General features: G+C 39.2%; 1 protein-coding gene across 1 annotated transcript in view; it reads right to left on the reverse strand.

Moving 5' to 3' along the window:
• EXOC2 (exocyst complex component 2) overlaps positions 1-25,000 on the reverse strand; it is a 132,696-nt gene extending 107,696 nt beyond the window's left edge. The window contains exons 1-4 of the mRNA XM_042869566.1: positions 24,925-25,000; positions 12,028-12,183; positions 7,035-7,211; positions 4,488-4,614 (exon numbers count right to left, since the gene is read on the reverse strand). Coding sequence (XP_042725500.1) covers positions 4,488-4,614; positions 7,035-7,211; positions 12,028-12,145 — 422 coding nt within the window. The 5' untranslated portion in view covers positions 12,146-12,183; positions 24,925-25,000. The remainder of the gene's footprint in view (positions 1-4,487; positions 4,615-7,034; positions 7,212-12,027; positions 12,184-24,924) is intronic.
• Between the last annotated feature and the right edge of the window lie 1,737 nt (positions 25,001-26,737).

The raw sequence follows: 26,737 nt of genomic DNA on the forward strand, positions 1-26,737 counted from the left end.
TACTGCTTTGTGGAGAGGAGGTCTAGCAGTGTGGAGAGAAGGCAGGGAATATCTCACGTAAAGGACGTATGTGAGAGGGTAAAAATGTATGCAACACATCTGAGAAAGCAGTTCATTCACAAATCTTAGGCAAACTTAAATTTTTCATCATCTGATTTTACTCAGAGCTCTTATGAAACATGTCACACAAATCTTCTTTCCCAGAACTGTTCAAAATTTAGAACACAGTCTACCGCTCTGTTCTTGTAAGTATTTCAAAGGGTGAGAACCAGTCCAAGTACTGCAACATCACTGTTACTGTTAGTACTGTTAGTACTTCCATGCCAACTTTCCACACTTCTCAGATTGAGGTCACTACACCGAATACTCTTTCTCTTCCTGAAAGCTATTTAAGTCTCTTGTAAAGACTTCTGGCTACATCTCTGTAACACCACAGCCAGGAATAATACTTGGGGCGGAGAGTGGCACAGACTTGCTTTGCACTTAAAGCCAGATGATGATAGAAAACTAAGGCTGTAAGTCCTTATGGCATCCGGAAAACTATAAACTAGTTAACTGTTAAACGTTTTAAATATCTGCTTTATAATATGAACGAAGTACTCGATAGCAAGCAAGCAACGTGCATTAAATGATAGCGCTGTAACAAAACTTCATCGAATTTACAAAACAACTCTTAGAACTAAGCACAGTCTATATTAAAATAAAATAACCTCAAAGGACAGGTGATCTACATCTTTCCGAACTGCCTTTTCTGAACCATTTGCTGATGACTGACAACCACCTTCTGCAAGGAGAACTCCTCTCTCTCTACTTGCAGGCTACCCTCTTCCTGCCATTTCTTCAATGTGCTCCTCTCAGCTCATTCCTCATTTTCTCACTCTGTTTTTCTCTTTTGTCCCTTCTCTAAAAGGCTTTTTTGTTTCTTTGTTTGTTTGTTTTTTGTTTTGTTTTTTACTGCATTTGCACAAGCTTGATACTCCTTTTCTTAACGGCCATGAGGGTGCAAGGCATGGGATTTGAAATTCCACCAAATCAGACCAATATTAAATGTGTCAGCTTCAAAATTCAAATACACCCTTATTTACACACATTAAAAATGGCTTAAAGAAGCTAAAGGTATTAACAAAGGAGAATGCTATGAAATCTAGTCTCCTTGTACACACAATTGTTCTTCACCTTATTAGGTTAATTTTAAAACATCCCAAATATTTCAACAATATTTTTTTTTATCATTTCTAGTAACAAACCATTCCTTTGCCTAGTAATGGTTAATACCAATAGCCTGCTTATCTACTCCCTTTCTTAATTTATAATTGCCCATCTTTCCAACACTGTGGAAAATATTTTTCCCTACTCACCCATCCATCAAGTACTTGAAAACACGTTTAACTAAACAATATGGTATTAAAGATTATTTTATAAAAGCAAACATTGTTTCGCTCCAATTTTTGAAGAAAATTATGAAAAATTTCCCACTGGGGGAGGCATTTAAAATTGCACACAGAACAATCCATCTATAGTCACAACTTTAAACATCATGCAGTTACCCACAGCACATGGGTAGCCCTGGTATTTCATGTCTTTTCCCATCTTTTTCTCCTCCCCATGATTTCTCGTTCTCAGTCCCTCCACACAACTACTTGTAATGCTTCCCTCAAACTGCTCATTTTCAACAGTAGTGCACACCATAATCTTCCTGCTTCGCCTCCACTGAAGTTGGAGGTCAGTAGACCACAGACTTAGACTTGACATTCCACTTCCCCATTTCCCCCATGTCACAAAACGGTTTTTGTTTCCTACTTGTATTTATTTCTGAACTTCCTTTTAATTTCTTTTTCACACAAAACGTGAGGTTTCATTAACATGCTTATCACTAATGCTTCCAAATTAAACCCTTAAAATATGGTATTATTAGTTTCTTATTTAACAACCATCCAAACAAATGACTCCAAACTAATCCTAAACTGATCCTGTTCAGGTTTCTGGAAGACAATTCTTAACCTATCAAATTCACACTGTCAAGGTTATAAGTAGTATTAATTTTGGTTCTACATTTGAGCACCACATTAAACATTTTCTTAAAATGAGAGCAAGCAAAAAGTAACTGCATCATAGCCAATGCATTTAATGAAAGAATTCCTGTGAGGAACACAAGAGGGCTGATGCAGCTGAACTGATTATCTTGACTTAAATCTCAGATAAAATTTGGAAAAGCTATTACAGGGCTCAACGAAGAATTAAAGCAGAGAAAAATAGTTTTAACGTCAGTCACAAACATTTCATACAATGTTTGAAAACATATTATACAGGCTTTAAGATTAAGTGCTTCAGTGAATAAGTAACCAGACACAGTTAATGTATTGCCATTTAAAAGGAAACTTGCTACTGTCTGACTGATTAACAACTTAGTGTTATGTGATGCCAACAGAATAAATCAGACGGACTAAGGAACTACCTAATTTAAACAACAACAATAAAAAGCCAACAAATCAATCAGTGGAGAAGAAAACCTGAGAAAATCTGCAGATAAAAGTTTTACTATAGGCCACATTTCTTTTTCCATCAGTATTTGCATCATCCGCTAACTTTATCACCAACAATTTTTATTAACAGTCGGTAAAAATATTAAGAAAGATTTTGTCACCTGGATTTTGAAAACAAGCTTGTCAAGGAAGGTGCAAACAGAGGAACCCTAGCAAACGTTAGAAGATAGAGGTAAGATAAAGGAATCTGGGTCATCACTGCAGAATGAGCAGCCATGTCAGTAGCAAAAGTAGCAATTTAGCTAACGAGTGCCTCCTGGCTAGTTCACACTGTAACACAGTGTTACAAAAAATAATGATTGTTATTTTATATCCTGAATTTACAGACAGGCAATGGAGGGTAGCAGCAGACAGAGGAGGTCTTCTGGAAGGATTCTGAAACACTGACCACAGTTCTAGACCATCAAGTTAATAGGGTTGGAAAACAAAAGATGAAAGAAGAGTCAGTAAGAAATTATACCAAGAGGTTGGTGAACAATACTCGCAACAGAAAACATCTCCAGCTTATTTTAAAAATACGGCTTAGTATTTTGAAAAGAAAAATATCTATTTTAAGTAGGAAGGAAATGAGCAACCGGAGTCCGGAAGCTGATGACAAATCCACTAGAAATCCCGTACAGATTTCAAGAACAGTGTAGTTCCTCAGCAAAACAAAGTAACAATGGACACAGTGGATACATGTACCTATGTGATGCCCTCAGATTAAGACTGGATATCTTCTGAGAAAACAGTCAAATAACCACAAACCATTGGACTGATACAGAAATAACTGAAGTTTAAAACATACTGAGATGACAAGGCTTCGGACCAAACATTCGTATATTTACACAGATTAATGAACTACTCCAACTCCAATCATGTTTTGTCAGAATTCAGACTCAGACCTATAACTATTAGGGTTTCAAAGGAGCAGTAATTCAGGTAATAGACAAAACCAGAGACAGCTGAGTTCTGTTACTAATAACACAATAGAAGACGTTGTCTATTGTGTTAAATAGGAAGAGACATTGATTGAACAAAATTCCAGGCAATTATTAACATAGATACTGACAAAGCTCAGATATCAGAAATCATATCGGGAAATTTTAGCTACAGAAATATACAATTACATTACCCCACCTTTTGAAAGAAGAATTATTCTGAAATCGCTTGCATTCTCTACCATCTGAGAAAATGGATCAATGAAACTGCACAAGTACTTGTCACAAATGGACTATTTAGAAGATGAGACTCTAGAGTCTAATTTTAAATTGCATTTATTCTTGCCAGAGTTGCTTCTTGATAAGGATAAATACTAACCATGTTGACATGTCTAGGAGTTGGTCAGTTTGGAGCAAACCAGTGTGTCACTTTTAAAGCTCTATGACCCTGTTTGTCAATTATCAGAAAGCTTCTATTTCAGAAAAAAAGTCAAACTCCACCATATTTATGAACAAAAGTTTAGAACTCCATGGGTTGGAAAGCAGTATTAATAACTCAATAAAATAAACAAATTGATGTGGTATAATAAATCACATTTTACAGTACAATTTTAGCAACAGAAAGCAATCTAAACATTCTTAAAAGCCCCATTAAACTCAGATGCTCAGATGCTCCAGTAAGCATTCCATAACCACAATGTATAAATCCAAAGCCTTAGGTTATTTACCAGTCCTCAAAATATAAGCATCAGCGGAGTTCAACACATCAGACTTTTAGATCTATAGTTTTTTGTTTTCTTTTTTTAATCTACAGATCTAATTAATTATCTAAAAATGGACTGTGAAGCAGAAGAGACTGTGCACCAACAACTCTTTTGAGTCCCAAATACTATGCCACCCACTGAAGCACATGCATTTTTAAATCCTTTCCTACCCTGTAAATTATTAAAACTTTTCTGAAATTTACAAAGACATATATATAGAGAAACACTAAAAAAGTGGATTAAAGGCATTTGGTACTCACTTGTCCATCTCAATACCAAGTGGATTAGCCGGACGTAGGGACAAAGGGGGAATCCCTTTGTTTCTATCAGTGCGCATGTCGTAATAGTTCATTTCATCCACCCAGACAGCAGACTGATCCAAGATACCTAGAGAAAACAAAGTACAAATCCTTAAAAAAACAAGGACTGTCAAGCACTATCGAATTCTAACATACTGAACTAATTTGGAAGATCCTGATAAATATAAAATGGATGCCTAGGTAATATATTGGAAGTTACACTGCAAAACAACCTGGATACAATTAAGCTGAATTATTTTATTTTAGCTGTTAAAAAGGTATTAATAATGACTGGGCATCAAACATTACCTCTTAGAGAATGTACAGGTCCATAGAATGTACAGGTCCATTTAAATGAAAAGCGTTTTCCTAATAATAGCATATTAACATTTTCCATTCCTTCAAGTATTTTAATATGTCTTGTCATCAGCTACTCTGAAAACAAGCGATTAGCCAGCAGCCTTCCTACCTGCATATTTTAGGAAAGATCTTTTTTCTGTGTCACTAATAATGAAAAAGTAAGCCAGTTTTGGCCGCGTGCCAACATGGATGACTGAAGTTGGACAAGGAACTGGCCTTGTTTCCACAGCTTTACAGCAATGACAACAGGTAAAGGTTTGGCTCTGGCCAAAAATGCAGCCAGCCACATTCATCATCACCCCCTTCTTTAACATAAGATATTCAAGATGAGAAAATATCCAGACCCCAATGTTGTTTTTTGTTTGTTCTTTTAATATTCATTTTCCTCTCCCACCACAAAAAATTTCACCATTAATACCTGCTTGTTTTTCACCTTTCTAATGGCCAGCTTCTAGTTCAGCTTACAAGAAATAACGCTTTATTTAACTGCCATTAAACTGCAGAGAGCAAAAGCCAAAAACAGATATTCTTGTGGGAATCTCAGTGCTAGAAAAGATGACTAGACAACTTCCTCAATAAGGTGCTCTGAAACAAATGTTTAAAATCTAGAGGTTATTAAGGCTACAGTTCCTAGACTGCTTGGCAACATAACTTTAATGGTTAAACACCACAAGAGAAATACTTGAGACCTTGGAGGGTGGCTTGAATTACAAATCAGAAACAATGCTAAAAATTCAGCTTTTCCTTTTCAAGACCAACTGTCAGCTCAGGATTTAGATGTAAAACTCAGTATTTGGTTTATACTTCGAATTTACAAGAGCTCTCTGAAAGTAATGCCTCCTATTCTATAATGATGGCCCACAACATCAGAGTCAGACGCTAACAGTATGGCAGCAGATCTTAAACCTTCACACCAGTATTCCATTATATTTTGTTGTAGTGTTACAGATGGCAGCAGAGGGGCAGTCCAACAGCATGGAAGTGCGTATGAAACAAAGGGCAATGAATTCCTCCAGACAGAAAAAAATGGCACCCACTGACATTCATCAACGCTCGCTGAACATTTATCAAGACCATACAATGGATGTGAACACAGCAAGGCTGTAGGTGTGAGCTTCAGCAGAGGCAACAGCCATGTTCCATGGCCATGTACTGCTGTCACACCAAGAAATGAAGAGTACCTTGATTAACTCAGCTGCACAAATTGGCAGATTATGACCAGGGAACTCTGTACAGAGCTGAATATTGTCTTCAATGTGTTGGAAACAATGGTGGCAACAATGGAATATTGTAAAGGGGTGATTCTACTGGATTTCCTGGCACCCAGGCAGATCATCAATTCAGACCATTACATCGAGATGCTGACTAAGCTAAAGGCTCAAACTTCAGAATAAGGCCAAAGAAGACAATCTTTCTCTTACAACACAATAATGCCAAGCTCCATACCAGTTTGAAGACCATGGAGCACACTATCAGTGCTGGCTGGACTGTCCTACCACACCCACCACATAGTCCAGATTTGGTACCTTCTTTTGGCACTTTGTTCAGGTTGATGAATGATGGACTGCACTGTCAACATCTTCCTAGCAATGACACTATCAAAGCAGCTTAAAATGGAGAGTTACCTCTGCTGGTGCAGATTTGGTTACCACAGCATGCAGGCTCTTGCTCATCACTATGCAAAAACACAGTTATGGTGGTGACTACGTTGAGAAACAGCGTTTTGTAGTTGGAAATTTGCTCTATCAAATAGTGCTATTGTATTTTTTGTATCTGTTGTGGTTTCCATGGAAATAAACAGTTATTACTTTCAGAGTGACCTATGTATCTAGTAAATTAAAAAGCAGTATGAATATTTACTGGATCTGTTATGAATTTCCTGAAAATTTTACAAGTTTAGTACTTCTGTTTACAAACACAAAGGGACACTTTTCATTAGTCCTTGATGATTTTATCAGGACACTGAGAAAGCAGAACTGATATCACAAATATAATTTGAACATTTTAATAACATACCCTGCTTTTTCCGGACAACTGAGGACTGTCTTGACATGAACCCATTTTAAACATACAATTTATTTATACAGGAATTCAATTACATTTTCCTCTAGCAATCAAAACAGATGCGAGTTTGAACAAGAGAAGTACCTATTTTTTCCGGTTTCAGCAGCTTGAAGGAAACAGTTGAAGTTCCTCTGCCACCAGATTTTGTAGTGACAATAATGTCTCCTTTGTCATTTTTAGCTTGTCCAACTCGACACACAATTTTACTAGCAGACATCCATTCAGCAGTGAGCAGACAATTGTGCCCACATATCGTTAAACCTACAGAGGAGGAAAAAAAACCAAACAAATTACATGAATAAAAGTATCTTCTGAAATTCAGTAAGGCAAAAACATTTCTGATGCTTCATGTATTTTAGACACAGACGTATGACCCTTCTCTAGTGCCTTACAGGCAACTACAGTTTAGGAGTCATGAATACATTTTTCAGATTTTCCTCACGTGACTTCAGTCCTAGTGTCCTAGTGCCACTTGAGACTGTGCTACTTTGAGCTTATTTTAATCTCTGCCATCAGTTATGGAGCTACTGCAACTTAATAATATCCTCTATTAGCAAGACTACAGAACTGCTATTCAGCACTGCACAGTGTAATACTGTAGAAAGTTTGCGCTGTGTGACTTGGCTGAGCAAAAAACAAAGAGATACTGCTAAGTATTCACAAAAAAAAAAAAAATGTTTCTTCAGGTATATTTAATGATACTTTTGCAGACACTGCAAGATGATGATACTGGTTTAAAAAGGAAAAAAATGCTCCTTAAAAATTATTCTGTCCTCATTTCTTCTGTATAAAAATCTATGATCTGCAGAATAGACTGCTGTTGTTGTATGCATATAAAAAAACAGTCATCTGACATTCATTTGTCTCTTCCTCTATACTTTCTCATAACTGAAGTAGAAATGATGCATGCTGGAAGAAAAAATACGTTTTATCCATCAACTCTTTGAAAGGGTAGATAACAGCAGGACAAGGGGAAAGGGTTTTAAGTTGAGGGAGGGAAGATTTAGGTTGGATGTCAGGGGGAAGCTCTTTACAGAGAGAGTGGTGAGGTGCTGGAACAGCTGCCCAGAGAGGTTGTGGATGCCCTGTCCCTGGAGATGTTCAAGGCCAGATTGGATGGGGCCCTGGGCAGCCTGATCTAGTATTAAATGGGGAGGTTGGTGGCCCTGCATGTGGCATAATCCTTGAGGTCCCTTCCTATATTAAAGCAAGTCAAGCTTTAGTGTCAGTGTTTAATTTGGTTAGTTTAGCATTTAATAATAGTCTTAAAAACTAAGAGTCAATGTACACTTTAATACAAGCTCAGGTTTCCCTGAGGCTTCATCTCATGTAGTCAGACCAGTCAGACCAACTCATCAGTTCTGGTCAGATCAGGACTCTGGATCACGGAATAGATAGATTTTTTTTCCTTGGATCTACAGCTTCACATTTCCAATTTGAGCTTCTTTATCCTAAAGAATTAGGAAGCTCTTAAGATCTATAAAATCAATACAAAAAGGTTCCTAACAGACTTGATTACAGACTTCATTACTGCCTTCTTAAATAACACCCTTTACCATATGTCTAAAATGATAAGGCCGTACTAGTGTGCTGGCTGTACTAGAACATGTTAGTCAGGCAAAGCAGTTCTTTCCCTGTTGGCTTGGCTTGGCTAATTTCTAGAAAGCTATGACCAATTTAGCAAATACAGACAGAAAGGGATCAGCATATGTGGCTCAGTACCAAAGCTTCACACTTACTTTTCCTAACAATTTAAACCCCTGACATTACACAGCAGACAAATTTGGCAGCTTTCATGATTTTGTCAGACATTAAAATGCCCTACTCCCTGCCAAAATCTATTTTGAAAACAAAACCCAAAAAATAAAAAACAGAAAGGCCTTGAATCTTATTACTACTGAAGGCAATTTTACTTGAGCAAGGGCAGGAGATACATTTCTTATGCATGCCTAAAAGAAGGTGAGGGAGGCAAAAACAAAAAAGCAAATTAAGTCTTCCAAATCAAAAACAATTTGGTTTGCTCTTTATTTGCAACACTTTAACCAGGCTAGAATATTTATTTTTTCAACAGATGGTGGGAAAAAACACACATTTATGACACATAGCTTTTAACCTTACACTAAAATTATTAAATCTCTCGTTTTTTGTTAGACTTCTCTCTGATTGGGAAATGCACTGCAGCAGAAATTAAGACTAACTGATAGCCTGAACCATTCATAAAGACAGATTTTCACCCTAGAGTTTAAAAAAAGCCTGAGTATAATCTAAGCCTGAGCAATTTGGTAGGGCAGAAGCTTTCAATAACAATTTTGAAGATCCTTGTATCAACTATTTCCCAGTCACTAGAAGTTCTTAAAGCTCACAAGAGAATACCACGTGATCTGACACTTCTTAAAAGGAGGGAAACTACATTTATCTGTACCTTAAAAATGCAAACTAAAATCTCAGCTCCTTATATACTTCACAAAATACAGCAGCGGCACAGGGCAACTGCTGAAACAAAGGCATGTCGGGAGAGATTCTCTGATGGTAAAAACAAAACTATTTCCTCCTCAAAACAGACAATTTCTCCTTAAATAAAACCTTGTTTTGATCTGCTATAAGGTACGAGGATATTTGAGAATATTAGAGGTCTAGTTTTCATGGAGTATTTTGGAGAGTCCAGCCCTCTGCCTATTTCAATAAACAGAAACAAGTAATTCTCATTAGACTTCCCTTATAAATCAACAATTTTACAATGTATTCAAAAACACAACTGCAAATGTCTTAAGAGACAAACTAAACTTCAAAAGCAGAAATGCTGCGTGAATCTGGCGGATTTTGTACTGTGAGCTATGGAGTTACAAATAAAATGTTTATTTAGTTTCAAGGATACAAACAGATTACAAGAAGGCTCTCCCTTAAATGAAACCAAAAGCCATATTCTATCATGTGGTACTCCATGTATATAAAAAAATAGCTTACTGCTTTTTGTTTTACTTTAATGTATCTCAAGTAGTAGATTATAAATGTTATAAAACCCTCACTTCCTTAAATTGCGTGCCTACAAAGACTCACTTTTGCAAGTATTTCCATCCAACTCACGGGGACTATTTACACGCCTAATTTAACCATTAAATCCTAATGTGTCTGGGGCTTTAGTCACTTACTGGAAAAGCTGATATTCAAATGAGCGAAGTGGAAAAGAAGAAATTACAGCAAATCATTTTTTACTTTTACCTTAAACATGAGATTAGCAGCAGCTATATGCTGCAGAGTTACTCCAAAAACAAACAAAAAAAATAGCAGTCAGTCAGCTATAATACTGAGAAACAGTTTGGGAAATGCCTTCCTTTCAAGAACCTAGTGTTGTTCACTTACACAAAGACTGCACCAGTACACTGATGGGGTTATTGAGATACATCAACCACGCAGATAAGTAGGAATGTACCTACTCGTAACACTACCAGTTTTTGAGTATGTTTCAATAAACATTCATACAGGGTACCACAACCCTGTCTAGCAGCTCAGGAAAATACTGACTCTTCTCTAAAAGAGGCAGCAAACTGAAATTAGGGGGAAAATTGTAGTAGTTCATGCTTGGCTTGGCCATAAAGCTCAATGTGGTGGCCAAGAACGGAATTTGGGAATCTTGGTTTACTGCCACGAAGTGAAGTATTGGTTCTAGTAAAGACAAACAAAATTCCAGTAGACTTCAGAGGAGTCATGATTCCTCAACAAATTAGAAAGATTGTCTCTAGCATGAATACCAAAGTATACATATGCTTAAATTAGAAAAAAAGAAAACAGGAAATTCCAGTAGTTATAGTTACCTTGGAGTTCCAAAAGATTTTACTAAGTCCTTCTCTAGAGGACTAAGAATATTAAGTAGCCATAGGATACGACTCAACTTCATAAATGGCTTGCTAAAAGACAGAAGCAAGGCTGCAGTAAATGGTATGTTTTTACTGAAGAAAATTTCCACATGGCATCAGCTAGAAACTCGGCTGTTCAATATACTCATAAATGACAAGTTAAAGAGGTTACAATGTTTGCTGATGATATTAATTCATTCAGAACATAAAGACAGTAAAAGCTAGAACAAAATGCAGAACAGATCTTATGAAACTGAGTGGTGCTATAAAACAGCCACTGAAATTCAATGAACAAAGAGAAGCACATAGGCAAAAGCAATCTTACATTCACAGATGGCAGACCCTAAACTGACTGCTATACCTCACACATTAAAGCATGGGACTACAGTAAGCAGATCAGTGAAAAACATCAACTTGATGTTTAATGCTAATTATATGGAAAACAATTCTATGAAAAAAAATAAGCACACAGTATTATGTAAAAGTACATTCACATCCTGTACACTGCATGTATCCAAGATGATGTTCTCCTATCTCGAGATATTAGTAATAAAACCAATGCATTGAAAAACAACAGGGAGGGTCAAAAAAATATGCAGAAAAGTTAAATTTGCCTGCACTTCTCATCCTGGAGAAGCATCAACAGAAGGTAATGGTCATCAGGATCTACACAGAAGAACCACAGAAAAAACTCATCAGTCTTCCAGAACCATGACAATTCAACCGAAGTTACCATGTTAAAATCAAAACAGTGAAAGCTTTTCACACAATGTGCAGCTGAATTGCTGAATCCACTTGGTCATAGATTGTTGCAGACATACGAATTGACTTTTACACTAACTCAAGGAACAGTAATGCTCAGTGATCTTCACAATGCACTGAAAACAGCTGCAATAGAAAGTCTCAGTGCCTGGGAAAGTAGCAAAGGAGTGTACCTTTGTATCTACTCTCTTTTCATACACTCCCACAGGCCCTCATTAAGTTTTCAGTACAGGACGCTGAGTTAGGCTAAGAGGCCATTTAACAAAGTATAGTTACTCTGATTTGCTAGACATTGAAGAGCATCCCTGAGTTCCTGGATTCAAGTGCACAGACATGAAAGGGCATTTCTCATAACATGCAATCGATTTTACCATATTATTTGCAAAGAAAATACAATTCTAATCATATCCTAAATGAGCCACTCAACAGTATCTAAAGTTACAAATTTATTTTCAGCTTACCTATGAGGTCCGTTGGCCCAGTTCCCAAATTTTCTCCTCGAATTGTCACTTTTGTCCATGAGATGCCCTCATTGGGAGAGATGCCAGTCACAAGTGGGGGCTGGCGTGCTCGAGACATGATGCCTACTTAGTTACTGCAAACTTAGCCACTTGCACCTGTTAAGCAAGAAAAAAAAACATTTAAAAATAACTATATTACATAAAAGTTATTAAAAAAAGCCTTCTAAAATGATAGGAAAAAAACCTGCGTATGTGAAACACCATTCTCAAAGCTCTTTTTACCGCAGTTATCTAACAATAAAGAATACCCACACCTATTCTGCAGTTCCATTTTTTATAATAGGCATAGCCCTAGTTCTGAATTGAAAAGAAAACATAGATTCAGAAAAAACAAGCAAACAAAAAAAAACCCCTAAACCATCAAAACACTTTATATACTCCAAATCACATCCAAAATTCTCACTCTTCTATTATAAAATTATCAATTGCATTGCTCAGAAAGTTTAGAATTGCTAAGTATTACACTACAGACATGTACTGGGATTACTTCCCCATCAAGAACTGACTGTTTGGCACAAATACTCCCATGGGGAGGAAACCCCAACGTTAATTCGTATTAAACATCGACACTTCGAAAAACTAAGAGAAGAAAAACATTTCTTACGAACACTATCCTAGCAGAAAACACCAATAAAACAAATCATATCCCAACAGATAAACATTAAGGTACACAAAATTATAATAATTAAAAAAAAAAAAAAAAAGCATTTCCAAAAGAGTATTCACTTGAATCAGAAACACCAGTATGGCACCTCTGTCACGCAGCCCACTGTGAATCTGATCAGGAATTCCTATTGTTTATTAGTAGTTTCCTTCATGCACCTACAAGAAGCATATGAGCACAACCTGAAGCAGCTTAGTTCCCAGCAATACCCCCACATTTATAATTCTTAACTATAGATCTGCCACTAGATTCAAAGAAGCTCCTGGAAGGAAGATTTTTTCTTTATTTTCTGAAGCTGGAATGCACAGCAATCATGAAGATGGAAATGGAAAGGCAGGAACAAGGAAGAAGCTCTCGTGGTTAAAAGAGATCAAATCAAATCAATCAAATACCACCCCCTGAACAGAAACCTATCTCCATCTACACCACAGATGCATAGCAGATGCTACACAATGCTCTGAAATATTCAAGTTCTAGATAGAACTGTTAACTTCAGAGAAATATTTGAGACCACTGATGAATATGCAATTAACAAGAGATGAATACTTCAGTGGAATAAACAAAAACTTAACAAGTTGCAGTCTGATAAAGCATTATGTGTTAAGAGGCCACAATTAACTCATAAAATATGCCTCTGGAACCAAGGCTTTTTGATTTCAACATCTGAAGTCCCAAGATTAAAAATGACAGTATGTTTTTAGTTTGACATTAATTTCTCAGGTTCCTGCAAGTAACAAACGGATGAAAAAGGAATTCAACAATTTAGTCTCGTGGTTCCTCTTATAAGCTGCTATGTAAAATGCTGGAACGTTTCATATCTCTAACATGAGGCTACAGAAATCAGTGGAGATTGTCTACAACCTCTTTGCTGGAGCAACACTGAAGGAGAGGAGGACGATGTGAGCAGACTACAAAGAATCAGCTGGAGGTAGTCTCCAGATACAGAAGAAAAGGTTATGCTCTGGCAGGCAGTCCCTCTCTCCTGCTCCTGTAAGCCCTGCTTATGTTTCTTTCTCTATTTTTCAGAGGCAGTCAGTCCCTGCCTCACTTCAAAACCGAAGCCAGGTCCAAGCCCTGCAGCTGAGCTATTTCCTGCCCTTATCCTGCCAATCTTCCCTATGACTTCTTGAGCACAATGTCAACAGGGGAGGACAAGAGGGGTTAATACCCCAGTGCTCCCTTCAAATCCTGACAACCTGATAACTCCTCTTCCTTACTCTCATCCTACTGTTGTTCATTTAGCTCACCTGAACTACCGTTGATCCACTTCCTTGCTGAAAACGATGAACTCAATCAGCTGTCAGGATTCCTAATCCTGGAGCTGCACAGCATGTCAAGCTGTTGTCTCACACATACTGGATTCAAAGCCCACTTTGCTACATTAACAAGGCATCACCTGACAAAACAACAGTCAGCACAACAGAAACAAGCTTCCCAAGCCTAATCCTACCTGCAGCAATCAGAAACTGAAAACACAGGGAAGTTTTGTTTACTCCTATGCAATTAGAATGTGCATAGGCACAGAAGATCTGATTTTTCAGTATATCATGTTTCCTCTGGAGTCACATGCAAAGTGTCCACTGGAAAACAATCAGGTACTTAACCCTACCTAGAATGAGGAGAATAAACTCCACGTACCCCTCTACATCTTCTCTACATAGAGTTTACAGCTTTCTTCACACAACAGATGCAAGGAGTGGGGCTTCACTTTCTGTTATCTTCCATAGGAAGCAAAATACACTGAGATATCAGTGTCACAATGTAAAATAACTTATTTTCCAGCAATAGTTTGTAAAGAGCTACATAGGATATTAACCAGCAACACAGATGTAAAAAAAAACACCCAACAACCCACACACAGCCAACATCTTCAAGAACTCAGGGAAAACTCTCAAGGAAAATGAGCAAACTAGAAGCCACTCAGGTATTTTTGGCTGATTCTCACCCCCTCACACCCAACCTCATGGTTCCCTTGCACTGTAGCTGTTTCCTTCAAAATACCCAGGCGTACAGATAATTGGCTTGTATCAATATCAAAACTCAAAAGTAATATTACAATGTATTTCTCTGGATTTCAGAAATTGGCACTGTATCTCTCCTCATGATAAGTTGAATAAATGCAATAAAAATGCTGAGCCTCCTGAAGTCTAACATTTCTTCTAAATTATTTCCATACTTATTGCAGAATTGTTTCAAAATACCTCACTTGGATGAGAAGACCACAGTAAATCTCAACACATTACAAGAGCACTACAGCAATGAGATGCTCTATTATTTGACTTGTTTTTTTAAATAGCAATTGGTTTCATTTCTTCAAAGTGATAGACCAAGTACAGATTCTGTCCTTGCAATAGAAATCAAATAAATGCTCGAGAGTCTTCATTTATAATACATTCCCCTCCTTTTGACACACATGGCAATATGCAATATGACTGAATTGTTTATTGGGAAGCATAGCTTCATAGTCTTATGACCCAAAAGAGACTTTCTATTTTAGTTTATTTTATTAATCTTTAGGACAAAGCTGAAAAAATAATTCTTTTTAGTTTCATTAAGAAACTGAAGTTTCATTTTTTCATCTTCATTAAGCCTAAGTAAGAATGATAACTGCAATTCTACAATCACCCTAGAGAGAAATCTTATTTTTTTAAATACATGTATTCTACATAAAATAAAATTTAAAAACATAAATCAGCCTTCTTACTCAAAGAAACTTACTCAAACTGGTTCATAGACAGAACAGGGGAGATTGTGCAAAATGTGTTTTCTCTATGAGATGTTCTGAAAAGATGGGTTTATCAAAGAAGTGTTAAGACTACATTTTTGCAATGAACATTCTTGTTTTACGTAACACAAGTCTCTTTTCCCTCTCCACTCCCCTCTCGTCTTTTTAAAACTTCATTTCCTCACCATATCTCCTCAGAAGTTTAACATGGATGACATCTGTTTGACTGCTCCTATGATCTTGCCCATATTATTCGGTCATAATTCTTGTTATGAAGTGCAAGGAGTTAGAAAGCCTCTGCGAAGACCACCTACTACAAAACCATCTTGAAAAATGCCTTTCGTAAACATCATCTTCATCTTTACATGAGCTTCTCAAATAAACTCTCCTCTCGCAGAGGTTTAGTGCAGTAAATAAATAAATAAATAAAAATCCAGACTGCTCTGAACACTACAGGCTTGCTAAGGATGGGACATCGTCACTCTTTATCCTTAGAAAAGCCACTTTTAAAAACAAGCAGTGAAGAAATGAAATATCCTGCAATGTAAGGGAAAACACAAGCTTTTCTAGAAGCTTTTCTGAAAACTCCAGTTTAAAACAGGAATTCTTAAATAAAAGTTTCCACATTAACCTCTCAGGGAAAAACAGAGACAAAATGCCAAGAGAAAGGACACCACCAATGTCCACCATAACTGATCTGTAACACCGAGCACTGCTTACTGCTCTTGAAGCAATATAACATAAGTGAAAAACAGAAGTTCGGGATTTAGGGATACCAAACTGGCCTGTATGTTCAAATCACAAATTAAAACTACAAACACAACAGAGGCAGAGAACTTCAGAGATGAGTGGTGGCAACGTGCACCTAATAAATTTCACCAACAAAAGAATTAGCAGTTGAGAGGTGCCAGAAAGGCATTCCTGGCTTCTAAATAAAGAAAGTGAGCTGGTTCCAGTGACTGAAAATTCAGTGAAGTGAAGTTTTCAGTAGCGCTTTGTCAAAAACACTGAACTTAAAAGACGCTCTGGAAGGACGACAGAACCAAGGTCAACGCAAAAGTCATGGTCATCTACCAACAGGAATCTAAGCTGTCAAGGAGGGATGAAAGAAAAAGTCTACGTCATAGCACTGAAAAAACTATACACAAGGTAAAAATGGCACCCACATATAATTAAAGCCTTTGGCTATATGATACATGTGACCGAATACTCTTTTAAACAGGTACAGCAGGAATAGCTACAGCAGGAACAGCCAGCATCTTCCCTGTTCAAATCGCAGTATGCCTCCAACATCGTCTGCTTACCAAACAAACCCCAAACCAGTATGTTAGGGACTCCTATCACACTACTGTTGCAGCATTAAACGCTCTCTGAATGAACAGATTTATGAAATGGATGATTTTAATCAATCAATAAATGCTTGAATTCCAGTAGGTGATGGCCTTTGCACCTTAAACTACACAAACCTGTGCTTCTACTAAATATATCCAGGTATTAGTTTTCACTAGGAAACCCAGAGGGTCCCCTGAGTACAACACTGTACAACGGCATCACGGAAGGAACATGGCAGATGACCCTAAGAAGGACGACAAAGCAAAAAGTTTTCTATGTTTGCATTCAAAACCATTACAAAAATGACAAAAAAACATTATTGCAACCTTTTCTGTGCTTTATCTTCCCAACAGTATAAATTCAGACAGACAATCTACATAAACTAAGATTTAAAAGCATCCAAAAAGCAGCGCTGTGAAAATAACTGACATTTATTAACCCCTCTGGAGATCTTCAGTGCCCTAGAATTTCCACAGCCTTCAACACTGCATTAATAATACAAAGTCCATTCCTGCAAGCTTGCCAGGAAAGACTGGGAAGTGAATAAGCTAAACAATGCTGAAATTCCAAGTGATATTAAGAATCTACACATGTTTATTTAAATAATAGAAGAAGACTTGTCAATTTAAACAAGAAATGCTCACAAATCTTACATTTTGAGGGGAAAAAAAACCTCTTCAAAACACCACTAAGCTACTTATAATGAAAAGATGAACAAACAGGGGAAAAAAAAAAAAGGGGGGGGGCCCCCCCCCGGCAATTTCATCGTCACACAGCACACAGAAAACAACAAAGCCTCATTTGTCTTGGTCTGTCATATCCGGCATGTTGATTCAAGCCAATATTAACACTGACAAACACGTTAACCTACGGGACAACACCACATGCCAAAATCAATTTTGATTTGGGAAGACGAGCGCGTTTTGAGATGGGAGGGCAAACTATGAAGAAGACTGAGGGTACTAAAAGACATAATATGATACCTTCTTATTTTCAAAGGGCTACTGAATATTGCAGCCAGTCACTAAGAGCTGCAGTCTGGGGACAGGCAAAGGAATGAGCAAAGCCGCTTTGCTTTCACAACAGCTGTATCTGCCTATTTCACCAACATCTCCGAGGTCCTTCTTTACTCAACCCAGCGAGGTACACCTTCGCGGAGATGCATCTTGACACACTGAAAGCAAAATAATCACAGCACTCAGCAACGCCATTAAAATTGTCGAGTGGTGAGGAATTAAAGGCTGGACCTGAGGCAGATGCTGGGATAGCGCTGGGTAAAAGAGCTCAGGGCATATTTCAGAGCGTGCTGCAGCTGCGAGGGATTGACACTGCTAACTGTGGAATCAAGCTCAGGAGAAACTCCGGGCACAGTTCCGGCATCCGAAATAAATTAAAGTAAACAATGTTGCTCTCTCTCATCCACCCTGTTAGCAGGCTCTCTGTTGAGCTGGAGACCACACACCCAGACCACACAGCACCAGCTGAACTCACTCGCACGCAACATCTAGAAGCTGTCACTCTGCTGAGGTACGGAGAGGAAAAAGAGGGGGCAGGAGTGCGAGAGAGTGAGTAAGTGTGTGTGTGTGTGTGTGTGTTTAGAAAAGCTGCCCACTCTCCCCTCCTATCATTACAGCTGGCTAGGTTTTGTGCGGTCGGGAAGGAGGGAAAGAAGGGAGGGATAAAAAAAGACCTATAAACTCCCTAAGAAAACATACTGGTCTTGGCCTTTTGTAGTAATGATTTGCGTTCCTCCCGCACTAGTTTAGTAGCTGTTGAAGGGCTAACAAAGCTTCCATTTAGCATCAATTAACCTTCTATCTATCACGTGTTGAAAAGAAATCTAGATCTGTGTAAATCCATTTCATTGCACATACTCAGCAACAGCGTCCTATCAGCTTTGACACACAATATATCTATATCCTGATACACTGTTAACTCAGGAATTGCCATGGGTTATTTATTTGGAGAGGGGAGAGACTCCCCACAAAGAACACTTAACTATATGAATGAGATTACAGTGTCAAAACGCTGAATTTTTTCTATAAACACTCCATTCTGAAATGAAGCTTTGCTCATTAGGACCTTACACAGTAAACATCCTGAATGAAATTAATGAGCCTACATATTACAATGAGTTGTGATCCGCTGCAAAGAAGCAAGAATATTTCATTCTAAAAATAGGTTATAAAGAAGATTCCATGTTCATCACAGGGGAGTTGGTCTAGATGAGCTTTAGAGGTCCCTTCCAACTCTAAGGATTCTGTGATCCTGTAAGATAGTTCTAACGGTATAGACAAACAGAGACTTCTACAGCAGAAGGCTTGGAAGGGATTCTTTGATTTCTTTTAGTTCAGAAAAACATTTTATGGTCAATTTTATCACCTGCTGAAAAAGTTGAATGAACCATCTGAACGTTATTTTAGTTACAGAGAAAATTTCCTTTCCCTCCGCCGCAAGTACCTACTCCATCAAATTCACTTGCAAATTTAATTTAACCCACTTACGTGGTCCAACTGCCCACAACCACCACCACATTGTCACCTTCTTTCAAAAATCCATTCACTTAAATGACAACAACCACCACGTGCCGCTATTAAATAAAATCAGCACTACTACAATAATCCAATTCTAGCCCTATACATTTGAATTAGGATATTTTCATAGGAGAAAACCATAATAAATAAATCCTAGAAACATCACCTTATGAAATATAACGTTTTTCAGACAACTTAGCTTCAAAATTATGTAACTTCACAGTGAAAATAAGCTATTCCTCAAACTTATTAAGCAGGCCTACATATTATTTTATGCCAGTTCTTGAATGAAGAGCACTTCTGCTACTACATTCTGTGTTGCAGCACCTATTCATTACCAAGGCCCAAAGCACACCAGTAATATTTTCTGAACGTCTGTTTCAGCTGTGCTAAACTGACTACAAAAGAGCAGTAGCTTATAAGAAAGCGTAACTCAAGGAAGCCTGAGCACAGATGTTTCTCCCCAATATTTCTGCTATTTTCATTACAGATTCCATTACAACTCCCCAGAAATTGTGTCACCTACTTGTTAAAAGCTTCTGTATTTATTACGTGACACATCACCATAATCTAGCAACATCATGAAAAAAGTTTAAACATACATATATATATATAAACATATATATAGAAAAAAGTCAAGTCAGCTTTACACAAAACTGTATCACAGACGGCCATAAATCTCCCGTTCATTTCTAAGTTCTCAAAGCACATGCCTTCCTACATCTGCTTCTACCTCCAAAATCCAGTTTGCTTCACTTAGAAGTTACTACTTTCCGTCTTACATTTAAACCATTCATCCCTTTTTTCTTCTAGGTTTCTTATCGTAATTTTCCGCATTGTTTTAGTTATCAGAAGAACAGTAAAGAACCTTAATGCCTTCATCATCTCTCTATCTTACGTTATTCACAGGCAGAAATTAGAAATCAATACTGCAAGCACCACTAAACTTTCAAGTACATTATGCAAATTCACTCAAAAAGATCCAGAAATTCAAAAAAATAAACCAAATAAATCCCAATGGGATGGGATTTATTTTCTTTTTTTACAGAGAAAAGAAGCAAGACACCACAGCTGTTTTCTAAGCCCTGTAACTATACACAATATTCTTTATAAAAACACTATATAACCACCGTAATTACACAGTTCGTCTGACTGCAGTTTGAACGTGTGTTCCCGTAGGTAGGACTGCCGCAGTAAATTGAACATTCGCCGTGTGGCTTTTGGGGCAGTTTCTTTTGTTTCAAAACTATTTAGAAGGTGAGGCACACACTCGTGTTCCTGAGATCCCTGTACTTCTCATGTACTTCTCATGTTCTCACCCAAACATCGCATTCTGTCCCCCGCTAAGGGAAGCACGCAAGATAGACGCTGTTGTATCTCTCTGTTCACACAGGCAAACACGTGCACAGCTCTGCCTGAGAGCCTGCCTGCACAGGTATTTTTCTTACAGATTTCAGCCTGCCTCTACCTTACATGCTCCCAGCCTTCGTTTCCACTTACCTACCTAAATTTTACATCTACTGTTCAGAATTATCTTTTCAGATCAGTGAAGTTGTCTTGTGGGAGACATTGCCTTCTGTGCACGAGAAAACATGAGAAAAACGTATCCTCTTCCTATGTAGTTTCTTAACTGTCTAATATTCAGGTTCCCAGAAAGAATGAAGGCATAGATATTAAAAACACAGTGAGATCTGAAGTGTCGTCGCACTCTCTGAATTTGAGAACAGAAAATCTGAAGCTGTTGCTGTTTTAATTGAGATTTTAGGTTAAATTCAGTTAGCCTCCAACACAAGATTTGGCATTCAAAAAGATAATTTTGCTCCGCAAAATCAAAACCTGATAAGGACTTTGGGAAGCATCGTGGGAATGTCTGAACGCAGGGCATACTCTACTTTCAGCATAGCTGCAAAGTGAAAAGAAAAATACAGAATGTAAACCTAACTAACTGAAACATCATGGATTTATATCATCATCTAATCCACAGGCACTGTTGCACAGACAGAACTTCCACCGGCTTCTGTGCAACATACCTAAGGTTTGCTTTAGAATATTCAACTGAAAACTCGGTCTGTAGTTCCCTTAAGCTCAAGAAAAAACAAAACAAAACACAACCTATAAAAGGCTTTGTGTCTCCGAAATTTTGTTTTCCTTAAAATCCAAACAAACAAGGAAAGAAGGCTTTCACACCCATCCCTGAGTACAGTCGTAGTACTTTCTATAGAAAACGCTGAGTGCTCTGCATGCACTGATTAATAACTGTTGTCAAAGAAGGGTACACATCAATTTCCTCTTAATAAAAAGAACTAAATAGTTCCAAATTCACATAAAAAGTGCAAATGTCTCCATATATACAAAACATGGGGAAGAGAGGAGGCATTTGATTTAGCTTTGTTTAAAATATTAAATGCTTACCTTACCTTCCCCTAATCAAAATATGCAACAGAACAATCGCACAATTAATCCTCATTTTCAGGCATTTGTCTCATTACTCAGCTTCTAGAAAAGCTGCCTCGGATCATTTTTTCAGATCACAAAAGTGAGGTTCTCCCTCCTCTTCTCCCCTCCTCCTCCAATTTGGGACACTGGAAAAACAATCAACGGTTCAACTGCTTCTGGACAGAAACACTGACAGAATTCTATTCCTTTAAAAATAACTTGGGGGTAAAGGGAAAGATTTTTTATTATTTAATCAGCCTTGTTTTTAAATTGATATTTTTCAAGCTGTAAACACAAATGCTTGTGTTCTGTGCAAAAGACGAAGCACCAACCTGATGCGATTGCCCTGTGCGGGCACTATCTACTCATCCCATACCCTACAAGCACCTTTACTAACAGAATTTTCCCATTACCAAGTACTGCTCCCCTCTCTTGAGGAAAGCAAGCTGAAAGACAGCACTGCACAATACAGATTTACAGAAGGTAGGTGGTCTAAGACAAAAGGTTAAGCTGAAGAGCAGTGTCTGATTTCCGCTGGAGATATCCATTTAGCTATTTTCTGATTCCAACCCTTCAGCTTGCTTATAAGTACAGCACCAGATGCCGCTAATACTGAAAAGCTCCCGCAGAAAATAAATTCAGTGTAACACATGCAGTCTTTTGAGTATTATTTACAAGTCTTTCATTCTGAAGTACTACTGATTTCTTCTGTGCAAAATGTTTCTGTCCTTTTTTGCATAATTAAAGTAATGCACAACCGTTTGAAATACATGCAGGTAATTAATATCCACTTGTGCTTTACAAGCTTGCCTTGTTCAAGAGAACAAAACCGTAGTTTAATTCATGCGTTCTTTCATTCTGTGGCTGTCAGAATCTGTATTTTCAAAATAACTTCTGAATTCACACTTTTGTGACCATGCTATTCAGGTCCTGCTCTTCTCCTGTCCCTTAAATGGATTCAAAGGGAAGGCAGAAAAGCCCAGAGGAAGAGAATCAGAAGTAACACACAACTGATGACTAGTTTCACGTACAACACTCAAGACTTACTGGATTTACAGCCAGCCACCTCACACTGACAGAAATTGATTAAGTAGGGTATAACATAGCATATCTCAAACTTTCATCACTAAAAGAGGTCAGTGGCCTCTGTTTCTTGTCTACCACTTAATGTGCTTCAGTGCAGCTTCATTGTGAGGAGCAGCATCATGAACAGACTGTACCAGTTGATGCTTTTTCATGGTGAATCACATTTTAACATCTTTAATATTTGTTTTTTGCCCCAAATGTTCTCAACACAAGGAATCCTACAACTTAAAACACTAAGATCTGAATACTGCAGGTCCCAAAACACTTAGTGAGCATTATTTTCAGTACGGAAGATAAAATGTCTTTTCAATAGAACCTCGACAGGCACAGTGTTGAATATTTCATTCACCAGACATTTCTTCTGTTTTTTTTTTTTTTTTTTTTAAGCTCATGAATAGAACTGAATGGATTTGCCACTGAGTTCTAAAAATGTTCACTAACTTAGACTGCTATTCAGCACCAATTTCTGATAAAGCAAATACATCACTAGAGGAATTAGTGAAAAAAAAGAAATTGTAATTTATTGAACTGCTGCCACAAAAACACAAGACAATTCTGTGTTAAGAAAAAGCAAATTAAAAAAGTGCAAGCTTGGTTGGTAGAGTAAGTTTAATTGAATCCTTTCACCTCTGATAAACACTAAGAAAAGTTAAGTTTTCCATACAGAAAAAAAAAGCCAAAAAAAACCCCATGCCACCAGAAGTTAAATTAATGACATTTTCTCTGAAATAAATCACACTTGTATAATGAAAATCATTGCATCCTGTTTAAAACAACAGAACCCCCAGTTAAGTAAAAACACTGTTGTCCAAGGGTGGGCATAAATCACCAACCCTGTAAACTAAGCGATCCATGGGAAAGAAAGCAGCAGCAGGGCATGCTTTTGGCTGCTCCTTGCTGGGTCAGTGCAAGCTGTGACAGACACTGCGGCGATAGGGAACTAAGAATTACAAAGCTTTTCTTCAGGGGAGCAAAAAAAAAGCAAGCAAAGGAGGTTGGATTTCTAAGTGACAAGTTTCAGTTGCAGTTTGCAATGAAAAAACAACTGGAAAAAAAAAACAAAAAAAAAAAAAACTCAGAAAGTATTGGGTGTCAGCTCTGCCCAGGGCAGGGGGTTGGAACTGGATGATCGTTAAGCCATTGAAGCCATCCTGTGACTCTATCCAGAAGCCCTTCTAGTGGTTTGACAACTTCATCAGAAGGAAAATAAAACCTTGCTGCAGTGAAATGCATACAAATCAAAAGGAGGGGAAAAAAAAAAAAGTGCAATCAGAAAGTGCAGAAAATCGAAATGAGATCACAATTTTAAATTAAATCACATAGCAGGGGGGTTGAAATTAGATGATCGTGATAGTCCTTTTCAACCCAGGCCATTCTGTGATCCTACCAATGGGCATTAACAGCTCAGATTCGACCTGATGTTCTGCCAGAGCTATGACGGCTTACTGGACGTCAATTCAAAGCGTTTAAGTGTTTGTGCGAGAAGCTGTTAACATAACACGTTGCTAACAAGATGCAGGAGGTAGGAAATACCCAGGAAATAAATACAAGAGGGGGAAAAGGCAATAGTTTGGAAGATGAAAACCAGCAGAACGGGACAGAACGGCAGGTCCCCTTTTGGAAACGGGACCACCCCCACGTCCAGGCAGCTGCTCCCCTCAGTGAGAGACCGCATCGCGGCTCCTCGTTAAGCTAAGTCTGAAGTCGCTTAAGTTAACTCGCCGGCGCTCCGCCCGTGCCTCTCCCGGCCTACTTCCTGCACAGCCTCCAGCACACGCGGAACCACCTGACGGCCGCCTACGGGGCCGCTCCCACACGGCATAACGTGCCGCTCCCACACGGCGCGGAGCCCCACGGCCCGCCGACAGCAGCCGCGAACCCCTCCAGGGGCAGGGGCGTGGCTTGGAGCGAGGCGGGAGAGCGCCTCGGTCTCCCTCCCGGGACGGGGACGGTCTCCGCCCCGGCGCAAGGGGGAATGGCCGGGGCTGCCCCGATGGCAGCCGGCTCCGTAGTGCGCGGCGGAGGGAGAGAGGGGCGGGAGGCCGCTCGCTGTCACTCACCGGCCGCCACCGCCGCCGCCGAGCTCGTATCCGGCACCTGGGGCAGCGCCGCTCCCGGCAGCGCCTCCGCGTCCGGCAGGCGCAGGCACCGGCAGCCGCCGCCCGAAGACATCGATGGAGCGCGGAGAGATCGAGGAGGGGCGGTGAGCCGCGAGCTCCGCCCAATAAAGCCCCGCCCTCGGGCTGGGCGCAGCCCCTCGTGGAAGGGAGGAAGTGGAGCGGTAGGAAGCGCTTCTACTGAGATAACGTTAGTGACGGCAGCAGCGACAGCCATCGTTAATAAACTCGAAACTCGTGTGTTCCCCAAGTGCCGTGTGCGGACAGAAACCCACCCCAGGCATCTGCAGCACAGGGGCTGCGTGGTGGTGCGCAGAAGAGGCCGGCGCCGTGCCGGTGGGGCAGGAGGACGGGCTCCTGCCATCTCCTGCCTCCCAGGAGCATTCCTTGCGCCCTGCGGACTGCAGGCCCCGTGGTGGAGCCTGCGGATGGCCGTCACGCCAGTCCCGTATCTGTGGAGTGGAGGGTGTGGTGCTGGGCAACGCCATGGGGCATTCTCACCTGTCAGGCTCACTGTTGGGTGGGTGGCGATCACAATGTTTTTCATGTCATCTGTACAAAAAAGAGACCTACTTTTCTTCAGAAAGGGAACAAGGAAAGCTGTGAAATTCCATTTCTTGTCTTTTTTTTCAGGTTGTTCCCCAGCAGCCCGACCCCCTGGGCAGTGGCTTTCCGGCGCCGCTTGCAGAGCTGCACAGAAACAGGACGCAGCTGCTGCAGGAGCTGTCAGTATGCAGGCAGCACAGGCTGAGCTTGGTCATGCAAACTCGTCCTGGTTTCCCAACGAAAATGTGGGGAGGTATCTTATCAAACCATCTGTCTACACGAGGCACCTCTGAACAGAGGCTCTTGTTCCTTTTGGAAAGGATCAGGAGACATCCTTTTTCCCTTTCTGCTGAGATTGTTTGGAGTTCGGTTGCAAAAGCCAAGTGCAAATGAAATCATAATGGAAAGCAGATAAAAAGCAACGAGGGAGAAAACAGAAACGAGAATCAGTTGCTCAGTTTTGCCAAACCAGACCTAGAGTGGAACATTAGCCGGAAAAATAAATTGTCTTTCATACAACCTCAAAGATCATAAAAAAGCATTGCCATAAAAAGCATTATGGCAAAGAAATGTCATTTCCCATACTTTTTTTTTGTTGTTGTTTGTTTGTTTCCAGAGGTGACAGCTGCACAAGTCATAGTATAGGCTGTAACATCTCAGTGGATGAAGAAACAGCTCTTTACTCTTTCCTCTAGCTTTGTTAAATCATCACACGGCATCTGCCTGGGGAACAATGAGAGACTTTGGGTTCGCTCTTTTCTCTGATTAACTCCAAAGCTGTTACTGGTGACTGAGCAGTTTTCTGCTAATAACCAGTGCAGAAAGACAGCTCATCTGTCCTTCAAGAAAAGTAAAGTTGGCATCACATTTGAAAAAGAAGTGTTACTCTTTGCCACTCATTTGAAGATGATGTTTTTCCATCTTGACAACTTGTTTGTGCTTTCTTATGAAAAGCCTGTCACCAGTTGTGCCAAATAAAACCACTGCTTTGAGATTTTGGGTTGATACGGAAATCTCCATCCAGCCCTCCACATACCTGGGTGCAGCCCTGGTGGATGCTCTTTTGGAGTGGATTGCATGCCCCTAAATCCGGTTGGCTTTAAGAGGTGCACAAAGGGAACTGTCTGCCTGGGAGATTTTGCAATAAACAACTCTGAGTTTAGATTTACTTCCAGAGGCAAACTACAAAATCAGGCTGATTATTTTTTTT

The sequence above is a fragment of the Lagopus leucura genome, unplaced genomic scaffold (assembly GCF_019238085.1).
Source record: "Lagopus leucura isolate 7727_CA_CO unplaced genomic scaffold, USGS_WTPT01 Super-Scaffold_100002, whole genome shotgun sequence".
NCBI classification, from domain to species: domain Eukaryota; kingdom Metazoa; phylum Chordata; class Aves; order Galliformes; family Phasianidae; genus Lagopus; species Lagopus leucura.